This window comes from Citrus clementina, unplaced genomic scaffold (genome assembly GCF_000493195.1).
Source record: "Citrus clementina cultivar Clemenules unplaced genomic scaffold, Citrus_clementina_v1.0 scaffold_6, whole genome shotgun sequence".
NCBI classification, from domain to species: Eukaryota; Viridiplantae; Streptophyta; class Magnoliopsida; order Sapindales; family Rutaceae; genus Citrus; species Citrus x clementina.
In genome coordinates this window covers 24112215-24132469 of record NW_006262139.1, presented here as the reverse complement: position 1 = coordinate 24132469, position 20255 = coordinate 24112215, and the positions used below count along the sequence as shown (strand labels likewise).

At 37.6% G+C, this 20255-nt stretch overlaps 3 protein-coding genes across 6 annotated transcripts; 2 read left to right on the top strand and 1 right to left on the bottom strand.

The window, feature by feature from the left end:
* Positions 1–290: 290 nt before the first annotated feature.
* Positions 291–4206, top strand: LOC18039280 (amino acid transporter AVT6A). The gene is made up of 6 exons (XM_006430928.2): positions 291–886; positions 989–1507; positions 1649–1801; positions 2258–2461; positions 2674–3139; positions 3733–4206. The coding sequence occupies exons 2-6, from the start codon at positions 1081–1083 to the stop codon at positions 3869–3871; spliced, it is 1389 nt and encodes a 462-aa protein (XP_006430991.1). The 5' UTR covers positions 291–886; positions 989–1080; the 3' UTR covers positions 3872–4206.
* Positions 4207–4628: 422 nt separating this feature from the next.
* Positions 4629–18304, bottom strand: LOC18040035 (cell polarity protein mor2). Of its 4 annotated transcripts, none has more exons than XM_024182753.1 (18): positions 18089–18304; positions 17844–17967; positions 16903–17021; positions 16412–16460; positions 15867–15939; positions 15727–15784; positions 15299–15394; positions 14791–14908; positions 14451–14717; positions 13591–13692; positions 13107–13464; positions 12906–13019; positions 11579–12207; positions 11262–11458; positions 10691–10913; positions 10056–10175; positions 8377–9156; positions 4629–7843 (listed from the first exon to the last, which is right to left on the bottom strand). In XM_024182753.1, the coding sequence occupies exons 2-18, from the start codon at positions 17937–17939 to the stop codon at positions 4787–4789; spliced, it is 6456 nt and encodes a 2151-aa protein (XP_024038521.1). In that variant the 5' UTR covers positions 17940–17967; positions 18089–18304; the 3' UTR covers positions 4629–4786. The 4 variants fall into 4 exon arrangements, with proteins under 4 accessions (XP_024038521.1, XP_006430990.1, XP_024038522.1 ...); XM_006430927.2 differs by having other exon boundaries at positions 16412–16457; XM_024182754.1 differs by lacking the exons at positions 15727–15784; positions 15867–15939; positions 17844–17967; positions 18089–18304 and having other exon boundaries at positions 16903–16990.
* Positions 18305–18826: 522 nt separating this feature from the next.
* On the top strand, positions 18827–19991 carry LOC112097239 (biogenesis of lysosome-related organelles complex 1 subunit 2). The gene is made up of 2 exons (XM_024182102.1): positions 18827–18967; positions 19055–19991. Exons 1-2 carry the CDS (start codon positions 18860–18862, stop codon positions 19322–19324), a joined length of 378 nt encoding a protein of 125 aa, XP_024037870.1. The 5' UTR covers positions 18827–18859; the 3' UTR covers positions 19325–19991.
* Positions 19992–20255: the final 264 nt, after the last annotated feature.

Sequence of the window (20255 nt, the reverse complement as noted above, 5' to 3'; positions counted from 1 at the left end):
TAATTTTACTTACTTTGTTCAAATATGCTGTTACCATTTCATCCCTCGCTTGCCGTTTTAATTTAACCCATCTTCAATCTTTTGCCATAATTAATTTCAAATCAAAAAGGCATTTGCACAACTTCATTTTATTTTTATTTTTTTACCTAATTTTCTCATCAGTCACTGATTGCAAATAGACAAATCACATTTTGATGTCTTACATTTACTTGTTGTCTTTTCTTGAACGTTAAAATTATAAAAAATAAAAATACAAAAGGCGCCATGATTCACGAACCAGCTTGCCCATGTCATTATTATTATATTCATCAAATGTTTGTATTATCATCACCGTACGAAAGTTTGTTGCGTGTAGCTCTTTCTCTCTTTCTCTCTTTCTCTTCTACTGATTCTTCTCTGTATAAATTAGAGCTGAAAGCCGGAAGTGGAAAACTTGTTATTCATCTCTTTTTTTTTCCCCAAAAACTTTTTATTTGGCTCTCTGTTGATTGATTGATTTGGTATTTGGCCCCCGTTTTTGGTCAAATTGAGCGAAAATTTCATCTGTGTTCTTTGAGTTTCTGGATTTGGGGACTCGGGTTTGATTATTTTCTTCCGTTTTTATATAAAAATCTCATCTTTCAATTGTAGATACGCGTTATCAATTGTCTGTATTAGATAAATTTTGAAACTTTATACCTGGGTATCAAGATTCTTTGTGGGTTCTCTTAGTTTTTATCCAAAATTGTTGTATTTGATTTATTTTATGGTCATATAAAGAATTGGATCCCTCAAGTTCTCAGCTTTTGTGGCAGTGAGTTTGTGAATTATCTTCGTTTAATCCCCTCAAACCAGTTTGTGGAGTCATTGTATTTTGTTTCAATTCCAAGACTTGCAAATACCACAGGTAAGGACCATTAAAATTGCACAACTTCAATTTCATCTTTAAAGCTAAAAAAGTTCATTATTTGGAGTCTAATTTTGTGGGTTTTTTTTTTTTTTCACACAGATACTCTGAGATTATAAACTAGAAGTTAGAGCCGCTTTATAGATCTTGCTTGAACTTCAATTGCTTATTTGGAGAATCTTAGTACCTGAAGGATGACAATTGGAAGCATCACCCCGAAGGATAAGCATTCAAGGAGGGGCAAAAAAGTTGTTGATGAGAATTCTCCTTTGCTGCCTACTAGGCGAGAGGGAGATGCTGGTTATGGTGGTGAGGTTAATGGAGCTTCCTTTACTGGGGCAGTCTTTAATTTATCAACTACAATTGTTGGAGCTGGAATCATGGCCTTGCCTGCCACTATGAAAGTGCTTGGTCTCGTTCTTGGCATTGCTTTGATCATTTTCATGGCTTTCTTGACTGATGCTTCTATCGAGTTGTTGCTGAGGTTCAGTAGGGCAGGCAAATCGGTTTCTTATGGAGGTCTAATGGGAGAAGCATTTGGAAAGTGGGGGAAGGTTTTGCTGCAACTTAGTGTTTTAATCAACAATGTTGGTGTACTCATTGTATATATGATTATTATTGGTATGACTTCATTTTATTATTTGTTGTTTGATATTCATTTTTTTCTTTTTTTCCTATCGTTGTTGACTTGGATCTAAAATGTTTCTTTTCTACTTACATGGAAGTCTCCAAATATGTGTAATTATTGATTCTCTATTGAAGGTGATGTGCTTTCTGGAACATCATCAAGTGGAGTTCACCATGCCGGCGTCCTTGAAGGGTGGTTTGGAGACCATTGGTGGAATGGCCGTACTTTTGTTCTTCTTGTCACAACACTTGGAATTTTCTCTCCATTGGCATGCTTTAAGCGAATTGGTAAACTCCTGGACTGTAGAGGATTAACATATTAGTTGGTATATTATCGTCTTACACGCATAAGATTACACTTTTACTTAATATATCAACTCTTGTAAGCATCAGTAGAATCCTTGCAATCTTGGATACTAACTTGTAGTTTATTGTCCTTAAATTGGTCTGCTGCTATAGCTTTCTAGCAATATTGAAAAAGAGCCTACCAACCTCAATCTAGGATTCTTCCTTGTAAATATTCTTTAGTATTGTGTGAAACATTGTTAACATTTTAATCCATTTTAGAAAGCATGGATGTACCTTTAGGAGTGAGCATGGTTTTTCCTTTTCCATTGTTTACTTTGAATGGGGACCTTTTATCTATTATTAAAAAGTCATGTTGGGTTATACTTGTATTGTTCTTTAGCTTCGTGGTGCTTGGACATTTCAAGTGGTGACATTTTTGCCTTTTTATGGTTGCAGATTCTTTAAGTTTCACATCTGCCTTATCAGTTGCCCTGGCAGTTGCATTTGTTGTGATCACTGTCGGGATTTCAATTGTGAAGTTAATAAGTGGAGGATTAGGAATGCCAAGAATATTGCCCGACGTAACTGATTTTACATCTCTCATTAACCTCTTCACTGTAGTCCCTGTTCTGGTCACAGCATTCATCTGCCACTATAATGGTAAGCAAGCCGAATCCTTTCAAGTTTTTTATGGTTGAAATAGAGTTGAGACATTTTCCTGGGGCTTAATCTTCAATGTTGTGGCTTTAGACTAAACTTCTGTCAGTGATTTGACTCTCAACCTTGCGGTGATTTATTTTATTTTTTATTTTTTGTCTTATACGGTATTTGCTGCGTTACTAGCATTGACATTTTGAGCACTTCTTTTGCAGTTCACAGCATAGATAATGAACTTGAGGACTCCACACACATTAAAGGGGTTGTGCGAACCTCACTTGCTTTGTGCTCAACTGTGTACATAATGACAAGCATTTTTGGGTTCCTCCTCTTCGGTGATGCTACTCTTGATGACGTTCTAGCCAACTTTGACGCTGACCTTGGCATTCCTTTTGGCTCTGTGCTTAGTGACGTGGTTCGTGTTAGCTATGCTGCTCACCTCATGCTTGTATTTCCCGTTATCTTCTACCCACTGAGGCTCAACTTGGATGGTCTCCTCTTTCCCTCAGCAAGGCCTCTGGGTTCATCTAATACTAGGTTTGCGTTTATCAGCTCTGGGCTTCTCATTATTATCTTCTTGGGTGCAAATTTCATCCCTAGCATATGGGATGCTTTCCAATTCACTGGAGCAACCGCTGCGGTTTGCCTTGGTTTCATTTTTCCTGCAGCTATCACTCTTCGGTGAGTTTTTGACTCCAAAGTTTAGAATGTTTTTACATGAATGATTGAAAATTAACATCAAACCTTGCATACTAGATCTGGATTTAGCATATTTTTGTGGTTAATTATTATAAATTACAATGATTACTGTGGTAAAGGAAAGAAATTGTTCTAAATTATAAAATGTGGAAAATTTGACTATCCTTTTAAGGGACAAAAATGTTCTTCCATGCCAGTTGGTGATGTTGTGACTAATTGTAGAGGCACTCTTCTGATTTTGCCTTTGTGGAGAACAATCCTTTTTGTAATAAAGCATCAAAACTCATCTGGTGCTGTTTGCTACTAAATACCTTGGAACCTGCATGATTATGTTTTGTAGCTGTGTTTCTTGTATAGAACCTCTATTTATATTGTGAGTTTTGCATTAGTTTTGGCAGCTGAAATCCTCTTACCTATGTTGGAGAAGTTTCTTATGCCCTTGTGAAATTTGGGGAATTTTTATACAGCATGAAGCTTCATTTGGCTTTTGAGCTGAGCCATCTTTTTAACTCACTTGAAATCTTCATTAAACGCTGTATACTGAACTTGTCTGTTTTTCTTCCATGGCATTTCAGGGATCGTCACAGCATAGCAACAAAGAAAGACAAGATCTTGTGTATTTTCATGATCGTGCTTGCTGTGTTCTCAAATGTTGTGGCCATATATAGTGATGCTTTTGCGTTGTTCAAAAAGAATGCTTCTCCAAGTGAATGATCTACCATGTGAATCCTCATTCACAAAATTGACCAAGAGGTATGGTCATATTTTCCAAGGGAAGTCGACATTGGTAGAATCATCTAGAACCCAATTAGAAAATTCGGGTTTTCTATGGAGGTCTATTCAATTGAATTAAATAAGAACTTTGCTTGATGTATAAAGTTTGTTGAAAGAGTGTATATGGAGGTCTGTGTATCCTCCGATTCTGAACTGTTGTATTGCTTGATGCTTGATTTTCGATCTTGTAGTCTGATTGGAATGAAGTTGTAGAAATACAAATGTACAATACCCTTTCTTTAGTTTTATTTGACATTTAGCCTTTTGACATGAGATTATATGCTTTCTAGCGATATAAGCTTGCATTGAACTGGAAGCACTAGTTTTCACTTAATTAATCAAATATTTAGTGTGTTTTAATAAGCGTTATATGAGTTGAGCATCACCTTCACAAATCATGTGTAGCTTTTTGTTGTAACATAAGCGTTAATTGACAAATACTACATTGCCCACGTCAGATTAAGTTTTGTATCCACCTGTTGGTTCGTGGATTGTCTTTTTAATCTTGGTTGAATTGAACTTGGGACACAAAATTCACATTATGAAACAAGAACGCGCATTGTTACACAATTTATATTGAGAGTGACTACTCAGTGAGCCCGATTTTATCTGCAACTGCCAACGGAAACAGAATCACATTGAGAATAATTTTAATTAAAATTGTAAGTAAACAGAATTAAAGCTAATTTACAAAATGTGAAACAACAAAGATTTACTTGATTGAGGGTAAAAAATGCTGAAACTACATGATACACTATTTTAGGACTATTTCCAAGATCCTATTTACAAAATCAGCCCCCTTAACTACTCGGGTCTTCAGTCAAATTACATGTGATTTCAATGACTGCCTGCAACTTATAGGTGACCAATGGTGCTTACAAAAGGCACCAACCTTCTATAATCCCTTCTCTTTCCTAAAGCACAGTTGTCAAGTACCCGCCCAAGCATCAGTCTTGTGTTCTGCAAAGCCACATCCCTGGGCGACAACCCTGATTCAGTTAAGTTCCCTTGAACCGTTGGGGTTGAAACTGCTCCAAACCCAGATCCCATTGCATACTGCAATGGCCCACTTCGAGCCTTAAATGAGGTTTGAGGAGCCAGTATCTTCTCATCGGTTCCGTTCTCAAACCCTTGCTCATGTGGGTGTGAACCTGTCAATGAACTACAGCTCTGTAGAAGGGCTTCCAAGACACTCAGTGCCTCCCAGCACAATGTGCTCTCCACCAGCTGCGACACAATTGCGTACATGTGTGGACTTTGGGAAGCATCCATGGGGGTATGCTGCAGCAATGCCTTAAGCATGAGCAAAATCACGCGTTGATACTCCACTGGTCCTTTCTCCAGAAGCCGTAGCAAGTGCCCAAAAGCCAGAGCAGAATGCTTCGGGAACCATTCATTGCATAAGAGTGGTGAGACACAAGCAAGCAGATTATCAATGCTTTTGATCTCACCTCGAGAATAAGCTACAAATACGGTACCTAATTCATCCAATGATTTTGCTCGACACCATAATGCAATGTTCGATGCCACAGAGCAAGCTTTTTGATACTGCTGTTGGAGAGGTGAAGCAGGCCCTACTACAGCATCCTTGCCCAGCTGCAAGCAAAGCCAGGGAAGTAAGCCTGTGATGTGCATAAGGAGTCTGGTCTCTGCATCCCCAAAAATAGAGTCACATGAGTGCACTGTAATCTGTGAGAGGACCTCAATAGACACACCATGACTAACAGTTGACATTAGTCCTTTAAGCACAAGAGGCTGCACTCCTTCAAATTTAGGAAGAGTACCACTGGTTGGTGGCAATTCATAGCCCCTAGATTCAGTCCGCTGAAAGTCACCAGTATCACCATCTGTATCAAGCTCATCTCGAGGCATGCTTGAAAGCAGCACATTTTCTGTGGTCCTGTCCCGGAATGATAAACGGTCAATCACACGTGAGAAGAGCTCAAGGACCTGGCAGTAGACATGAACGAAATCTGTATGCATCATGGCAACGCATCCCCAAAAAAGTTGGGGATAGAGTATCACCTTTTCTGGCTCCATATTCTCTACCATTACTTGCAATGTCATCAATATTTCCATAATGAACCCCAAAACTGGAGGTATTGGATTTCCAAGGCATCTATGAAGGCAACGGAGGAGCAAAACACACGTGTCACTTGTGACACTAGGCCTCAATGCACGATATATCTGGTGCGAACGACAGGCAAGATGTCTAGACGTACATTCCATAGCCCATTTGAGTGCCTCAGCTCCCCAAGTCTCACGAAGATCTCCTTGGAAAAAGATAGCATCCACCATACTCTGGACGAGAGCTGACAGGAGTGCTGCACTGGGAAGCTCAGTTCTCACAACAGTCGGATCCTCATTCTCCCACATCATGCTTCCTCGCTTTGATTGGACATATTTGATCAGGCTGACAACCTGCTGCTTATTTTCACCATCACTATTTTCCACCTCATATAGCTCCAAGTGCCGTCCAGCGAGTGAGTACAACAGATTAACAAGCAAATGCTGGCAGTGCTCTAGCACGATATCTTCTGAACTATCCATTGAAACAAAAGTTACATGAAAGAGTAGAGGCAAATGCTCACGGAAATCTTCATCATTCTCATATGCAATCTCGGCAAGTAGAATCAATGCTATGTCTGCATGAGTGAGGGAATGCTGCTGATGCCCCTGCAAGGCTGACTGAAGCTCTTTAGCATTAATTCCATGCATACCAACCCCAGAATGCAGCCCCTCTTCACCAGAATTTGGAGTGTCAATTAGATAGTCTCCACTGTCCCGAGAAACGTGACGGCTACGCAAGCTTCCTGTTGAACTTCTGACCCCCATTAAAGGCCCTGACATGTTTACTAATGCTGGAAGCAGTTGGCCTGACCTGCCTGCAGTTACTGGGACAACATTCAACTCAGGAGGCATTGGGCTAAGTGGACCTGAGACACTTCGTCCTGTCACACCTGCTGTTCGCCAGCTCAGACTTCCACTAGTATTCCTAAGTGGACCATCAAGGGAACCCCTGACAAGTAATGGAGACATATGAGGCTGGCTGTCCACAACTGATGCAATTTGAGCCGCTGCAGGTCCCTGAGAGAATTCCAACACAAAATTTCCATTGGCATCTGCCTTGGTTGCAGTCGGCCTGAGTGGTTCAACACTATCTTCTAGCATCCGCTGAGCCAGTTGGTAAACCAGATGATCAATTGTGCGCTGTGGACAAATCCGAGCTAGATATAAACTCACCCGCTTTGCAACTGAGAAATATGTAGCAAATGCACCACTTATTTCGGCAGATGCATTTGAATCACAATCTTCTATCCCTTTTGTTATCAAAAAATCAACAACCGGGCTAATATTCCTGGGCTTGCTAGCAATTGTGCTCCAAAGTTTCTCTATTTCATCAGGGAACTGATCTCCATGACGCCATGTCACATAGTAAAGGCTTTTCAATAATCTTTCACTCCAACCCGAGTCCTTGAGTTTCCAAAAATTGAGGTTCTCAATCCATGGAGCCATGCAGGTCAAGACCTGATGCTGAGCAATTATGTCAACAGCATCTAGTTGCCTCTGCATGATCTCCTCACATAGAAGCTGGCTCAATTCAGGATGATCTTTAGCAAGTTTGCATGAGAGCTTGTATTGGAATTGTTGGTAAGAATCAGGGAGATTGCCAACAACTGCAGCTCGATAACTTCCTGGGCCCTCAATGCCATCCTCAGCCCACTCACGGACAGAAAGTGTCTCAAGCATCTGAAGGGCATCATCTCGTATTTGTCTAGATGGGTCAACCACTTTGTAGAGAATCAGGCTAAGGAGCCTTTGGATTTCACATTTTGGTATCTCTTGGCGCATGTAGACTTCAGCCAGCACACTGAAGTAACCATCAGCTATGGCGGCATCAGAGTAGTAGCACTGATAAAAACTGTTAATTAGTCCCACTTATGGATGATATCATTAATTATAAAAAGGAAAGAAGGCAACAATTATAAAAAGGAAAGAAGGCAGCACTAAAATCATGAAACCAAAGGCGGTTAGGGGAGCGGTGATCATCTTGGAATTATGATCTATATAAACTTAATTCACAAAAGAACAAGGAGAGAAGGCAGCACTGAAAATCATGAAACAAGAGGCAGTTACGAGAGCGGTGATCAATTTGAGTCAATCTCAGAGAGGTTTTAATTTGTCAGAGAAGCAGACTAGCATAAACAGAAAATGCATTTAAGCATCAAAAGGTAGCACTCATTTTGTTTGAGGTGTTGCAAAGAGCTTTATGTACTTATACAATTATTTATAACCTCCAACGGGAGGCTTCGATGATTATTGTTTTAATTCAAGATCATGGGAATATGATATATCCATTCATCACTCATCAACTTCATATGCCATCACTCTCTTATATTTTTACCTCGTGGGTTTTGGTGCATACCACTGGATATTAATATTACCTGATCAATGCAAGCAGGAAACAGGTCCAAGTTTGTAAGAAGAAGATTCTTCAAAGCCAACTTTGCTAGAGCAACACGATGATGGCCACCCCTATGCCTATCTCGACTAGCAGCTCCACGTCCACCTTCTCCTGCATGTTTGGAATAAGATGGAGTTCTTGGATCGGCTGGCGAGTAACCAAATGGAGCCCTAGGTGCAGGCTCAATGAACAAACTATTTATCCAAGATATTACCCGGCCACTCATTTTTCTCGCATTGTCATCAAAGCAAGGTCCATATAAAAGAGAAGCCATAGCATTCATCGAAGCCCACTGGATTGCCTCAACTTGCTCACTCAATTCTTTGTCAAATGAAATTTTGTCTACAGAATCTTTAGATCGGGTGTGCTGTGAAGCCTTATAACGTTCAACTTCACGTCGATAATCATTAACACCATCCTGTCCCCATGTGCTGCCTGTATCATCACTCCAGGAAAGAAGAAGATCAAACAATTTCTTTCTAGTTCTGATGTCAAATTTCTCTGATTTGGAATCAACAAATTCAGGAGCTAGAGATCTTAAAACAGAAGCAAGTGCATAGCGAAGAGGCTGTGTTTCATGGAAGCTCTCAGCAGATGCTGTCAAGATATGTCTGGTTGTATCATCAATGAACTTCAGATAATGGAGACGGAATACCGGTTTACGGCTCAACAAGCCAGGCCATATATTTTCAGCAACAGTGCGATAAATATTTGCAATGTGCACACGAAGTTCCTCACGACGAAGTTTTTGACTCTGCATCTACAGGAGTGAGATATAAAGTAAGAATCTATGGGAGAAAAAAGAAAGAACAGAACAATTTAGTCTTTTATTAAATTACTTTCAACGTAAGCTTAGATGTTTGGTTAGCAGGAGAACTAGTTTTAACATATTACATAATCCGGAAAATTGTTGGTGTCATAAAAAGTCAGAAGCTTCCACCCACTATGAGACCAAGCAATAATTAAGATTGTATGTGAATGAGCTAATTAAATGAACACCAGTCGCGAAAGAAATGAGACTGAACCAGCACTTGGGAAAGAAATAAGGGTTGCCTATAGATGGTTATGAGAAGTTCAGACACATAATGTGGATAAAATATGTGTGACGTGGGGCATTACACAACCGTGCATAAGAAATCCCCTAATTGACCAAAAATTGTCAGCTGTGATCCATAGAATGTCACTCAACCATGCAAGTGATTGACAGTCCACTATATTGTTTACATATAACATCCGATGCCCTTTAGCACTTTATTGCTTAATATTCCAATGCGTCACCATGAGTAATTTACAGGAACATTTGTTTTGTACTATTTTAGCAGTGTTTACCAGCAATTATTTTGGGTCAGCAGCATGAAGTCCATTCTTTCAGCCGTCACAAGAGGAAATTTATTAACTTCTTTATGGGCTACGGTTATAAAGACATGAAAAGAAAATAGGATGCTATTTTCTTATAGCTTTTTTTGACCTGTTACACCTGCGAGGTTTCATGTCTTTATGGTAGACTGCGATTCACCTGGCTGTATTTTTTGTATTTCATCAAAAAAATTGTCTTTGAAATTACTAGTGCACCTCTAGTTTAATTACTTTAAGCTTCCTGAAACTGCAAATGAAAATAATAAAAACAGAAGAGATCAACCAAATGATTATACACCGTACCTTCCACTTTGGTTTGAACTCAGTCTCTGAAGAAACCTCATCAATGAAAGATGTCAGCTCACTAAACATTATTTCGCACGCTTCAAGATGTGAGTGGCCAAGAGCCATAGTGGCTGCATGCTAAATCACAGGGGGAAGAGCAATTAATGCACTACAACAGATCTAGATGGGTCACAGAAAAAGTTAAGATCGCAATGATTTTGAAGCAGCTGAAATTGCAGTAAAACTCAACTTTGTCATCTATATACCTATTTAACACCACTGACAAAGAAATGATGAAGAAAATAGATTAAAATGGGGTTACCACAGTTTGCCCAACCAACACATTAATTCAAATAGATAAGCAATTAATGGGAAAATATTTTACATCTTCGAGGAGAAGCAATACAGTAGCATGAACAGAAATAGACTCGAATTAGAAAGACGATTTTCAACTCAGATTGATACCAACATCCTACAACCATATGAAATCATGGATGACTATATACATTCCAATAGTGCTTCCAATCAGGATTACATGTGGAAGTATATACAAAAATGAATAGACATAAGAGATTGTCATGTTATATTACGAAGTTGAATTAACAATTATTTAATTTAATGAACCAGAAAGACTAATTTTAACATGTACTTACAATATGTGCTTCAGAACCAGATTTAAGAGAGGGGAAAATAAAATGGTAAAGATCTTTGGTTGCTGCTATGCTTCCAGCATCTCTAGTATCCGGAGGACATGAACACACAAACATTGCATACAAGAGCCACTGGTCCAGTTTGTTGTCTGCATCTTGAGAAGTAGGAGCCTTTCCACCTAACTCAACAGGTGTGATATGAGCAAGTCGATGCACAACCTCTAACCTGCAATTAATCTTCAATCAAATTGAGATCTAGGAACTTAATCGTTTATGAAATTTATTATAATGAAAATTTAATCATAAACTTCAAAAATATTGCTAGAGGCAGAACAATAATAAGTTCGTGGTAATTTATCAACTGGTGATTTCTAAAATAGATCTGTTACATGCTAAATTGTTAGTGAACTTGTTAGCTTTAAATTTTAAAAAAAAAGATGAATAAGAAGCAACCAGTCCAATATCTAGCAAGCTACATTACTTAATTGTCTTACAGAAGAACCCGCAATAATATTTGAGCACAAAAACCAGGAAGACAATAAAATCATAGAATAAAGGGAAAAAAATTACTTACTTTGCTTCCTGTACAGATCTTGGGCACAGTTCAGCAGCATATTTGACAAGATCGCTAAGGCATCGAGCCCACCTATTCTTATCAGGACTCTCAAATATTATAGACTGAAGAGTCACTTCAGGAGGAATAGCATCGGTTTCTCGTCTCAAATCAAATAGGCGTCCAGAATCCCAGTAGCAGCTTTGAACAATGTCATCCTGAAAATTTTAAAGATTTAAGGACACATGGCAGCAAATCAAGAATCATGAGATTGCTTAAAAGATAAAATAACACAAGAAGGAAAATAAGTCCTAAATTATACAGTTAATATATCCCACCCCATGCTCTTCTAGAACATCGATTATATATATAGGTTCAGCTTCAGTTCTTATATTGTGATCAGACTGGTCACGAATTGTAAGGTCTTGTATATCATTCCTCAAGGCTCGTACACAGCGCAGAAGCTCCAATGCTGTATGCCGAATCTGACTGTCCACAGAGCTAAGGAATATGAGACCAACTGCATCAATCTCTGAAGCGCGGAATTCAATTACTTGTTCTGGATGGAAAGAAGGCTTCTTAAATCCCTCATTTTTCTGCCCAGCACGCTTATCATCTGCAGCATTAGTTTCTAGCTTATCATCAATTAGACAAGCTCTCCAAAAACGCATGAGTTCCAACAAGCGTCCCAATGATGTTTGAATGAGAAGAGGATATTCATCAGGAAGCCGTAGGATGAAGCTGGCCATCCCCCTCATAACTGCAAAGCGACGATGGGGAAGGTATCTTACAATCCGGTTCAGTACCTGCACTGCTTCCTCACGAACACCAGGATCAATACTTATGCCATGTTGGGGTATTATTTCAGTAATTTTATCACTTCGGCCAACTTCTTCTATCAGGTAGGGTATGCATTTCAGCACGGACCGGAAGAGATATCCTTGAGACTTTTCCTTGGTTACAGCATCTAAAGAAGAAAAAATCAATAAATGAATTTAAACAATATGGTATATAATGGTACAGAACAAAAGCGTAAATTTCATGCAATTTTAGCAAAGACAATCCAATTAATACAGAAATTAAGACTTCCTGAATAAATTTTCAACTCTGTAATTAGATTCCTTTACTTACTTAATATTCAAGTTTTTGACACTGCAATATATTAAAATGGGACTCCAAATACTACGGTAAATATAACTTCACTAACAGAAAAGTGTTATCTAATGTAATCATTAATTTATTAGTTACCAGCATGTTTTTGCTTGCTAAAGCTAAAAAGCTAACCTACTTCTGTTAAGGTTCAAGTTTGGTTCATCGACAACTGTCATTGGTTCAATTTTGAGTTATACACACATAACCAATGAAACAAATAAATTATGATAAGTCACCAGATAAATGGATTACTTCATACAGTTATGGAAAACAGTTATAAACATTCACATTCATGTTTTTACTTATCCATTAAAACATTGTCTTCAATCAAATAACAAGAGAATTTGACAATAAATTGGAGAAAACAAGGCTTGCTTTATTTTTTGTGACTTCGCGTACCCAGCTACCAGGGTTATTACTTGGAAATTTTGAAAAAGAAAATAAAAATACCAAATATTAAGCTTCTTTCATATACTAATTCAACAATTCACAAACTTTTAAAGAGGAAATTACCTATGGTGGTCCTTGAAGATGTTAAAAGAGCCTGACTATAGGTCCTGTGACAAGATCTTAAAATTGACTCAATTGCAGCCTTAACTTTCGGTATGTAGTGGCCGATATCATGACCTGCTTAAGCATCAAAATCAATGATGTATGGTTATAAAAAGATAACCACATATCAACAATTCAGACTATATGACCACTGACAGTTACCTGTAAATATTTCCAAACCAACATGCTGGCTTGTAGGTGACATAACAATAGCAAGTAAAGCACGGAGACCAATAACCTTCGCTTCACTTGAACTATCTTGCTTCAGCAATTCTAGTATCATATGGTTCATGGCAAAATCAAGGTTATGTTCTGCTATAGTCACACAGAATTCAACTAGTTTATCGTGTTGCACATCCTGAGTAAGCATTCCTTTTCTCAAAACTGTTAAAAGTTGAGAGGTCACACTGTCTAGGTAGTCCCATATACGATTTGGAGCCTGATTTGCTGCATGAACACTCAAGTAAAACCTCAAAACTCGATGAAGGCAGTCGAGGGCCATAAAACGATGGTTTTTTTCCTGCACAACAAACCAGATGCAGTCATAAACCACTTGGAAAATAGCACCTAGATATGTCTCTGTCCCCTCAATGAACAATGTGCTTTCCCACTGCCAAGTCTAAGCATTAAATAAAATGAAACTCACTCTTAAAAGCTTGTAGAGTTGCTCCATGTGAGGACTTAAGTTGTTGTGGAATACTTGAGGATCACCAAGACATAGAAGAAGAGTGACCAACGGGTAGCCAACCTAGCACAAAAAACTGACAATGAGAGGATAAATAAAAACATACGCAAAGGCTAGGTTGTGGCTACACAGACCAAGCGATGGGTAAATATCCAATGAATAATGTCCAATTCATTCTTATCTAGCAAAAATAAAAACTATAAACGAAGCGTGTAAACTTAAAAACAATTATTAATTATTGACAAGGAAAAGTTCAAGTCCAATCATTTTAGAGATCATGCTTAAGCATGAAGAGATGTTTCCTCAGTGAATTAGTGCATCTACACAAGATACAAAAAACACACAATGTATGACCACACACTTCTCAGAACAATCATAAAGTTCAGAAGTATTAGTACTCCTAAGATGAGTAAGTTTCCTATTAATTAAAAAGAAAAATATTAATCCTAAGATGTGAAAATGATTAATTAAACTATTACGTTTATGATATGATTTGGCCACAAGTTGCACCAGAAGAGTTGTTCCCAACTAAAAATTCAGTGAAAAGTCCCAACATCAACACCTTAAGATCTAAGTTATACAGGTTCAGTAGGAAGTTTAGGGATCCAAATTAAGAGCCACACAATGGAAATACAAGGTAATGAGGAAAAGGTTACAAATAAACAGAAATCTCTGCTTGCAAAAAATTCAAGATAAAGCATAAAAATACCATTTGCATAATTTGAATATTAGAATAAAAGAAACTTTATTTCTCAGAAAACAGAACAACCAGGAAATTGATCACGGAAGAAAAAGAAAGAGATCATCAGAGATCCACTTACTGCTATATGTTTGCTCTGTTTGTCCATCCAATGCATGAGCTGCACTCTTATTCGGCCAACAGCTTCATACCATAGAGTAAGTGCAGGCTCTACACCTACAGGAGGCCACTGGCTTTTACCACCGTCAGCAAGTGGCGCTAGGATGTTTGACAGCATATTGCATAGTGCATGGTGAAGCTCACTTTTGCGTTTATGTGCAGTACGGTTAAGAGGGTTTGCTTTTGCCACAAAGGAGGCTGATGCATTCAGTCCACCCTCAGTCTTAACCTGGTAATTAATATATCGTTATATTCTCGTATTTTCACTAATATTTTCCGGAAGGACATAATTAAATGCTTACCCCGAGTTTCAGGTAGCGCATGCCATTAATGATACTAAGAGTTTCACTTCGGGCAACACTAGTATCAATCCGACGAGTATTGAGTTCCATAAAAAAGCGCTCAGTTACAGAACTAAACCTGCAGAAGAAAAGGGAAAGTGCAAAACATTAAATAGTTTGTTCTAGAATCACAGCACAAAAAATAAATTCCAATTCCTGTATTTATTTCTAGCCATAACTTAGAACCATTATCCAGTTAAATGCATAAAAGAGATCACAATTACAGAAAATACTTTCTCTAACCAGTAAACTGCATTATTTATAAGCTGAATTTGACTGTTGAAATAGCAACACATATTCTACTAAAAAATACAACAAACTGAGACAAGATATCGAACCCTAGTCAGAAAAGTAGAAATCTAAGACACCAACACAAATCACAAACCCTAGTCAGAAAAGTAGAAATTTGAGACACCAACACAAATCACAAAAATGTATAATTTCATAAGGAAAGATACTTTTCAAGTACCTGATTCGAGATAAGGCACCTAATAGCTGAGCAACTAAGTCCAAGAGGAGGCCCCGCAAATCAACCAATGACGGATATTCAACCTGGCTGACAACCCTGCATCAAAAATATATTAAATTCATCCCAACATTTATCCCAAGAAAATCATCAGTCTCCCATGTTGAATGTTATGCTGAGGTTCAAACAAACAGAGGCCCAGAAATACGAAGGCCAGAATTTGCAAGCTAAATTTCATAACCTCAAGGGGAAAAAGAGGACTGTTCTTAACAATCAATTGAAACTACAAAAATTGACAGTAGTAAGTTAAATCAGAAATATAGTACCACACAAGTTTTGCTTATTTCATATATAAAAAACTAAGGTCAAGAATAGCACAAAACCAGAGTTTAAAAAAAAAGCATTTGAATGTCATAATATTGCGGTCTTACCGGTCGGCATTGATCAGCCAATCAAAAACAAAACTTTCAAGCCCAGACCAAAGCTTCTCTGCAATGACAACAAGCCATTTCATTTTACTGCAATAACCACAGATTCAGACAAAATGCTGCATAACATGTAATAAAGAAACCTGTAAGCCCCTCCTGAGGACAGCATTCCACAAAGCGAATACATGCAGAGCAAAATATGCACTCCACAGCAAGCTGAAGCCCATATAAACATATTATTAAAGACACAATTGGTTAGGCATTTCTCTGACAAGACTATAACTTTTTGCATTAAAAAAAAAAAATGGTTTACAAGTGCGATATTTTTCTATTTGGCATGTTAGGTTTAAAGAAATAAAAGGAGAGGAGAGGAGAGGCAATGAGGAGAGGGGAAAGAAACAAGATGGAGAAAGATGAATTTCGTGTCCAACCAAACAATGAAAATAAGATTGACCCCCCACCCTTTTTACTCATTTTTTCTCCCTCTCTTTCCTTTCCATTCCTCTCCTCTCCTACCATTTCATTCAACCAAACATAGGCAGAGTAGTCCTGATAAAGAAAAATAAGTTTCCAGAGAATATAAGAATTACATAGTGGAACAGAACCCACAAAGCAACCAAAAGCAGCCATACTGCACTCTGGGAAAAAAGAAAAAAAGAAAAGAAAAAGAAGAAATCATAAAGTGAACCTTTCTTTGGAATGTAGATGCATCATTTGCGCCTTTTGGAGATTCACTGCTAAAAACATCACAAAAAGAAAAAGGTTATAGAAACTATAACCAACAATAACCCCCCAAAAAAAAAGAGCAGTGCTTTGATATTAGTTAGTCATTATCTTTATCTACTACATTCATAACACGTACAGAAGGTGTAGTACAACTGCGACCGCAAACCACTGGACATGCATTGAAGTTGCATATTGATTGATTCAAAAGAACAAATCCACAATATATTTATATATCTCAACAGTGATCAAAAAGCAATATAGCGTAGCACATTATCTGGAAGTTTACTATTTTCAGTCCATATTAAGGGTATCCAACAAAAAGCATTCACCAAATCAACATGCATACACAAGTGATACAGGTAGGAAGGGGTTTGATTTCGTAAAAGTATATCAATCTAAATGACGACAAAAATAGGAGAACAAATTCAGCAGGCCAGGTGGGGAATCGCCCACCTTTCTCTCCATCTAAGAAGAGCTTCCAAAAGAGGGACGGGTGTATGTCGTGCAACCATGGCAAGGGAATCTAATACTTGCTCATAAGCAGGGTCTGATGGTCGAAGGTACTGTCCATCCTGCAAATTAACCATATAAAGAAGATTAAAAAACATGGGATGAGCATCAACCTAAATTAAACTATGACCACATAATAGTTAGCAAACAACCAATTGTGCATGTAAAATGTTCCAAGAGATGTGCTGGTGATAGTAAGCTGGAACGATTTACACATGAATCTGTAGCTATGAAGAACAGGATTTTCTTGACCATGTAATCAACAAATCATAAAGACAAGAATCAAAATTTCATGAAACTATCAAAGGCTCGAGTGAGTATGGTTAGTCATAAGAAGTCCAGAAAAGTCCTATCAACCAACAAGAGCACATGATAAGAAACTTCTCAATTACCTAACATAAGAAATAATCGTAACTCACCACATAATCTAACTTCTCAACCACCAATGTGACCCAAATCCCTTTAAAATGCTCAATTTTCACTCTCTTACAAGAAGAGCCAGAAAGGAAAACCAAGAATCATCCTTTGAAACTTCTACCCTTTATTGATTAAAGCCTCAAATTGCCATGATGAAAGATTACTTTTTTTTTTTTATTGAGTGAAGAAACTCCCAACTCCCAGACCTACGTAGAATTTATTCTAGCAGCACTAACCCCATTCAGATAGGAAAAAATTAAAAAAAAAAATATCAGTATCTCAAAGGTTCTCCTGCAGAAACTAAAAAACCCACCACCTGAGAACCAACAAATCATATAATTTACATTCCCTAATTAACCTTATATAATCTGCATTTAAATAAGCTACATTCAGCTTTAAACTAATAAAGCAGCAATGAGTTATTTTAGAAAAGCGAACATGCATGGCCTAAATAAACAAAATGTAACCTGAGCCTGCGCCGTTTCAATACGGCGTCGTGCAAGCGGGAGAAACCGCTGGAGCAGCGCATCTACAATCAATTTCGCAGCACTTCCTGCCTTCATTTGCTTAATTTCACTTCCACACTCCACACTTTAGTCCATTTGAAAAAACAAAAAACAAGGTGAGAAATTTACTAGCAAAAATCTAAAAATCTAGAAGTTTAGGATTTTTTCGGTAGGAAAATTAATGCAATGATTTTTTTTAAAAAAACCTGAAATTAGGAACGTGGCGAAATCGCCGTTGAGTTTTGTGCCATTTCCGAGGATTTAACACACCCGACGCTACCGGTCTATTCGTTTCTTTTTCTCTTAGCTTTACTAAACAGATCGATATTCGATAGCCTGGAAAATAAGCACAATCAATTAATTAATTTCCATAATTATTTTTATATGTTTACATCGACTTATTTTAATCAGTACAATTGTACAATGTATACACACATAAAAATGTTATTATTCTACGAAAAAATATTCAAAAAGTAAAAAGATTTTTTATCAGTTGATTATTTTCGGATAAATTAGTCAATAAAATAGTTTGGACTATTTTCATTATTCTTAAAAGCAATCACGAATCATGCCAATTTCAATTTAGTAAAATAATAATTCCTTGTCCACTTTTATTATTACATGTGTACTTAGCTAAATTCAACATGACAGCTGTCATCAATCATCCATTTTTCTTCAAAAAGAATTTGTAGTGACGTTAATAAAATAATTTTTGACAAATTTTCTCATTTTAAAAAATTCGGTTTAATAAATTATTTTTATAGATTATTAACGTTTTTTTCCTTAAAGGAGATAGATTATTGGTCTGATACACTTTACAATCCTTTCATTAGAAAATGGGCCATACGAAACGGGCCCAAAAGTTATTAATTCCGAACGACAACAAAATGTTGTCGTTTTAACAATAACTTCCAATTCTTTTTGAGTTCTGATCATTGCTTTCGGGCCTCAGTCGAAGCAATCGCTATTGCAGAGGCATGGCAGGGAAAGAGGAAGAACCTAAGACAGAGGCGCGCGATGAACTCGCTGAGTCACTCAACGATCTCTTTACCAGCGTCTCCGCTATGGTAAAATCCGAGCTCCAGGTCAGATCACTAACTTACGAAATTAATTTTAACTTTCTGGACTTTTTTTTTTCCCGAGACCAAATAAAAAGAGAAATTAAAAATTAGGGGACGAATAATACGCTGGAGCTCTTGGAGAAGATGAATCTGAGAGTGGCGGAGGAGTACAAAGGCTTTGGTGATGTGGCGGCGGGGCTCAGGGTTTTTGTGGAGCAGTTGAAGAAGAAAAGCGGGAGCTTTGATGAGTATGTGCAGCAGATTGATTCGATTGAGCAGCAAGTGACGCAATTTGAAGCTGTAATTTCAATGCTCGATAAATACGTTGCCGTTTTGGAATCTAAAATGCAGTCTCTGTATCAACATCATCCAACTTCTTGAATAGATAAAGCTTTTCCATATATTGCTTTGCTGAAATTACTTTCACGTATTGCATTCTGTTGTGTCTAATATTTATATGAGGGATACTGAGCTGCGTCCTCAGCATGTATTTGATTGTGCAGCTGAGTATTTTAGACTCTTTTCGAAAATTACAGTATGATAAGCTTTGGGAGGCAGAGTTGTGGCTCAGTTTTTTGGTGGGGTGTTGGGAACCACCACCGGATGGCTGGTTTAAACTAAATGTGGATGCGGCTGTTGATAGCGATAGAGGCTTGGTTGGCTTTGGGGCTGGGGTGCGAAACTGTCATGGAGATGGGTTATGGTTGCAGGTGTTAATCAAGCTAGTTTGGTGTATAACTTTGACTTTGCTGAAGTTGAGGATCTCCAGTTCGGGTACCCGCGTGTTAGGGATGTTGGTTTATCGCCATTGGTCGTCGAATTGGATTCCTTTCATGTGACTCAATTGGTGTTGAGTAAATGTAGAAGTCCATGCTGAGCTTTATTGGCTTATTGCTGATGTATAGCAAGTGATGCAGTGAGTCTCGACGGTAGTATATCACGAACCTGTAATAAGGTTGCAGATGGGTTAGCCTCAAAAAAATAATAATAATAATAAATTGTGTGTATTTTGATGCATGTTTTTATTAAAACAATGATATTATAATGAGATTGTTATAACTTATAATTATGATTTGATGTTTTTAGTTATGGTGTATTATTACAAACTCACTAATTCAAAGAGAGTATTTCAGTAGTATCCAATGGTTTTGAGTTGGAACTTTTATTAACTATATAATATCAGTAAATTTGTAATATAATATTAAAATAAAAACATTGAGATTTGATATCAATCTTCTAAATCATTTATAAGACATACAAAATACATTTTTAATATATCATTTATCAGAAAATATACAAAAAGAACCATAAA

What these genes read in the sequence shown, in the direction of transcription:
- LOC18039280 (XM_006430928.2), top strand. Translation starts at nt 1,081, where the DNA reads ATGACAATTGGAAGCATCACCCCGAAGGATAAGCATTCAAGGAGGGGC. An exon ending in GGCATGCTTTAAGCGAATTG is followed by an intron (nt 1,802 to 2,257) that starts GTAAACTCCTGG and finishes TTATGGTTGCAG; the next exon opens with ATTCTTTAAGTTTCACATCT. An exon ending in ATTCATCTGCCACTATAATG is followed by an intron (nt 2,462 to 2,673) that starts GTAAGCAAGCCG and finishes CTTCTTTTGCAG; the next exon opens with TTCACAGCATAGATAATGAA.
- LOC18040035 (XM_024182753.1), bottom strand. Translation starts at nt 17,939, where the DNA reads ATGAAGGCAGGAAGTGCTGCGAAATTGATTGTAGATGCGCTGCTCCAG. An exon ending in TGGCTGATCAATGCCGACCG is followed by an intron (nt 15,395 to 15,726) that starts GTAAGACCGCAA and finishes TTTTTGATGCAG; the next exon opens with GGTTGTCAGCCAGGTTGAAT. An exon ending in CTGGTTCTGAAGCACATATT is followed by an intron (nt 10,176 to 10,690) that starts GTAAGTACATGT and finishes CCTGTGATTTAG; the next exon opens with CATGCAGCCACTATGGCTCT.
- LOC112097239 (XM_024182102.1), top strand. Translation starts at nt 18,860, where the DNA reads ATGGCAGGGAAAGAGGAAGAACCTAAGACAGAGGCGCGCGATGAACTC. An exon ending in TGGTAAAATCCGAGCTCCAG is followed by an intron (nt 18,968 to 19,054) that starts GTCAGATCACTA and finishes ATTAAAAATTAG; the next exon opens with GGGACGAATAATACGCTGGA.